Raw genomic sequence first — 4,129 nt, 5'->3', positions numbered from 1 at the left:
AAAAATATTCTGTTTTTTTTATCACTTTTCTGTTGTAAATTCGTTGTATAGTATATGTGGATTATCCATTAGATTTATTCACTATTAGATGGATTCATGTATGATATCTCAACACTATAAATAGAGAATCACTCACCATTTGGAAGACACTTAAATAAGAAAAAATTTCTCCGCTATGTTATACTTCTTGTCTTTTTCTTCTTATATTCTGAGCTTTCTTTACAATACGTTATCAACACGAAGTTGATACTTGCAAAGGTATTATACAAATATTTTTATTTAATTCACATATTTTCTCATAATTTCAATATGTCAAATTTATTCAAACTTGAGTTTGTGACATTAGATATTTCTGAAAATAATTATCTTTCATGGGTACTCGATGCTGAGATTCACTTGGTTTCTTAAGGTCTTGATGTCACCATTACTCAGGGAAATGAAGCATCGAGTCAAGATAAGGCGAAGGCTATGATTTCCTTTTGTCATCATCTTGAAGAGGTCCTGAAGATGGAATATCTGACGGTAAAAGATCCACTTAAATTGCGGACTGATTTAAAGGGGAGATATGACCACCTAAAGGCAACAGTGTTGCCAAGAGCTCGTTATGAGTGGATGCATTTACAGTTTCAAGATTTTAAGACCGTAATTGATACAACTCTGTTGTATCTAGGATAACATCCCAGTTGAAATTATGTGGAGAGACTATAAAAGATAAGGACATGTGGGAAAAGACACTAAGTACTTTTCATGCCTCAAATGTGATATTGCAGCAGCAATATCGTGAAAAGGGTTTTCAGATATATTCTAAACTAATCTCATGTGTTTTGGTGGATGAGCAACTTAATGCTTTCTTAATGAAAAATCATGAAGTTTCTCCCACTGGAGCTGCTCCATTACCGGAGGCAAATGTGGTGGGAGCACTTGATCAATCTGAAGTAAAAAGAGATGATCATCGGGGCTATAATAATGCACGGGGATGTAGCAAAGATAAGAGACGATACACTAATCATCGAGGTGGTGGTCATAATAAAAGGAGAACAACATGAGTTCTCAAAATAACCCCTCAAAAAAGTAATTGTCGTCGTTGTGGCATGAAAGACAATTGGAAGAATGAATGTCGCACACATGAGCATTTTGTAAGGCTCTATCCAGTAAAAGGAAAGGAAATAAAAGTGGTGCTTCCTCTTCTAATGCTCGAGCTGAGTCACATATGACTCTTAAAGATGATAAGCCGCGAACATCTCAGAAATATGATAAGGATGTTGAAGAAAATTTGGCTTTAAAGGATGATATTTTTGATGACCTTAGTGAGATTATTCATATGGAAGTTGATGACTTCTTTGGGGATCGAAACTGATGTATGATGAAGTCTTTAATATTTTACATAATATTTTACTTATGTGTTTTTTAATTATTATGTTATTCATGTTGAAGTATTTAAATTTCTGTTGTTAATTTTGTTTCTTTCTTCTTTTAATGTATTTTATTTTGATGAAAATTAATAGAAATCCCCAGTTGTCAGTTGGATTCAAGATGAGTAGTGGAGATTTATGCGTTCTTGATAGTGGTACAACGCATACAATATTAAAAGAAAAGAAAATACTTTCCTAATATGGTTATGAAAATGGCATATGTCAACAAAATATAGGTACTACAAAATTAATTGAGGGCTCTGAAAGAGCAAACTTATTACTACCTGGAGGGACAATATGAAGCATTGATAATGCATTATATTGTAGTAAGTCTCAAAAAAACTTATTAAGTTACAAAGTTATTCGCCAAAATGGCTATCATGTTGAGACGGCTAATGAATGAAAGGTTGAATACCTTTACATTACTACAATTAATGTAGAGAAGAAAATTGTGCATGCAAAATTACCTGCACTTTCTTCAGGATTGTACTATACAAGTTTAAGTACAGCCAAATCACATGCCGTAGTAAACAAAAGGCTTACTAATTTTAATGATTTTATCATTTGGCATGATCGGTTGGGCCATCCCGGATTTAATATGATGCGAAAAATCATTGAGAATTCACGTGGACACACCTTAAAGAGCCCAAATATAATTCAATCTAAGGAATTCTCTTGTGTTGCTTGTTCTCAACGAAAGTTGATCATCAAACCATCAACAGTTAATGTTGGAATTGAATCCCCTGCAACGTATACAGGGTGATATATGTGGACCAATTCAACCTGCATGTGGACCATTTAAATATTACATGGTATTGATAGATGCTTCTACAAGATGGTCACATAAGTGTTTATTATCAACTTGTAACATGCCATTTGCGAGATTGTTGGCTCAAATAATATGATTGAAAGCACAATTTTCAGACTATACAATAAAGACAATCCGTCTAGATAATGCTGGTGAGTTTACACCTCAGACATTTAATGATTATTGTATGTCTACTGGTATAACAGTTGAAAATCCAGTTGCGCATGTTCACACTCAAAACAGTCTAGCAGAATCATTGATTAAACGTCTGCAATTGATAGCTAGACCATTACTAATGAGAACAAAGTTATCTGTGTCTATGTGGGGGCATGCTATTTTGCATGCAGCAGCACGTGTGTGCATAAGGCCGACCAATTATCATGAATTCTCCCCATTACAATTGACTTTTGGTCAAGAGTCAAACATTTCCCATCTTAGAATTTTTTAGATGTGTGGTGTCTGTCCCAATTTCTCCACCACAACGCACAAAGATGGGACCCTAAAGAAGGTTAAGGATATATGTTGGGTATGAATCTGCTTCAATCATAAAATATTTGGAGGCTATGACTGGAGATTTATTTAAGGCAATATTTGTTGATTGTCATTTTGATGAATCAGTATACCCAACATTAGGGGGAGAACATAAGTCATTGGGAAAAGAGATAGATTGGAATTAATCATCTCTATCTCATCTGGATCCTCGAACAAACAAATGTGAGCAAGAAGTTCAAAGAATAGTTTATTTGTAGAACAATGCAAATCAGCTACCAGATGCATGTACTAATCTTCAAAGGATTACTAAATCGCATATTCTAGCTGTTAATGCTCCAGTTCGAGTTAATATCCCGACGGGATAAATTGTTAAAACAAATGAGTCTAGACCACATTTGAAGTGTGGTAGACCAATTGATTCCAAGGAAAAAAATTCTCGAAAGAGAAAAGGAATAAATGATCAAGATGATCATGGGTTGAAATAAATTTCTCAAGATGAGACCCAAGTCATAACACATGATGATGAGGAGGTTCAAACTTCTGAAAACAATGAAATTTCAATGAATTATGTCTCAACGAGAAAGTTGTGAAACCGAAATAATGTTGTGATTGACAACAAATTTTCCTATAATGTTGCTATTGACATAATGCAACAAGATGAAGATTTTGAGCCAAAATCTATTCACGAATGTAGATAGAGAAATGATTGTCCAAAATGGAAGGATGCAATTCAAGCCGAATTATCTTCACTAGAAAAACCTGAAGTTTTTGGACCAATAATTCAAACACCTGAAGGTATCAAGCCAATGGGGTACAAATGAGTTTTTTTTTTAAAAAAAGAAACATGAGAAAGGTGAAGTCGTGAGATATAGGGCTCGACTCGTTGCTCAAGGTTTTTTTCAAAGACCTGGTATTGATTATATGGAGACATATTCTTCAATGGTAGATGCAATCACCTTCAGATATCTCATAAATTTGGCAGTTCATGAAAAACTTGAAATGCTTCTAATGTACGTTGTCACAGCCTATCTGTATGGCTCATTGGACCACAACATTTTCATGGAAATTCCTGAAGCATTCAAAGTGCCCGAAGCATATAAAGATTCAAGAGAAACTTGTTCAATAAAGCTTTAGAAATCTCTGTATGGATTGAAACAATCAGGAAGGATATGGTGCAATCATCTAAGTGAATATTTGTTAAAGAAAGGGTACAAAAATGATTCGATTTGTTCCTAAATTTTCATTAAACGGTCGGGGTCTGAATTTGGTATAATAGTTGTGTATATTGATGATTTGAACATCATTGACACTCGTAAAGAACTTTTGAAAGCTGTTGAGTGTCTGAAAAAAATTTATAAATATAAGATCTTGGCAAGACAAAATTTTGTCTTACCCTACAGATTGAGAATTTGTCAAA

General features: G+C 34.1%; 1 protein-coding gene across 1 annotated transcript; it reads left to right on the top strand.

Annotated features, from left to right (window-relative positions):
- Window positions 1–507: 507 nt before the first annotated feature.
- LOC107006477 lies at window positions 508–1,357 on the top strand. The gene is made up of 3 exons (XM_015205024.1): window positions 508–642; window positions 771–935; window positions 1,142–1,357. Exons 1-3 carry the CDS (start codon window positions 508–510, stop codon window positions 1,355–1,357), a joined length of 516 nt encoding a protein of 171 aa, XP_015060510.1.
- Window positions 1,358–4,129: the final 2,772 nt, after the last annotated feature.

Source organism: Solanum pennellii, chromosome 12 (assembly GCF_001406875.1).
Source record: "Solanum pennellii chromosome 12, SPENNV200".
NCBI classification, from domain to species: Eukaryota; Viridiplantae; Streptophyta; class Magnoliopsida; order Solanales; family Solanaceae; genus Solanum; species Solanum pennellii.
Note: the sequence above shows the minus strand (reverse complement) of the source record. Positions and strands in the feature narration are given on the sequence as shown.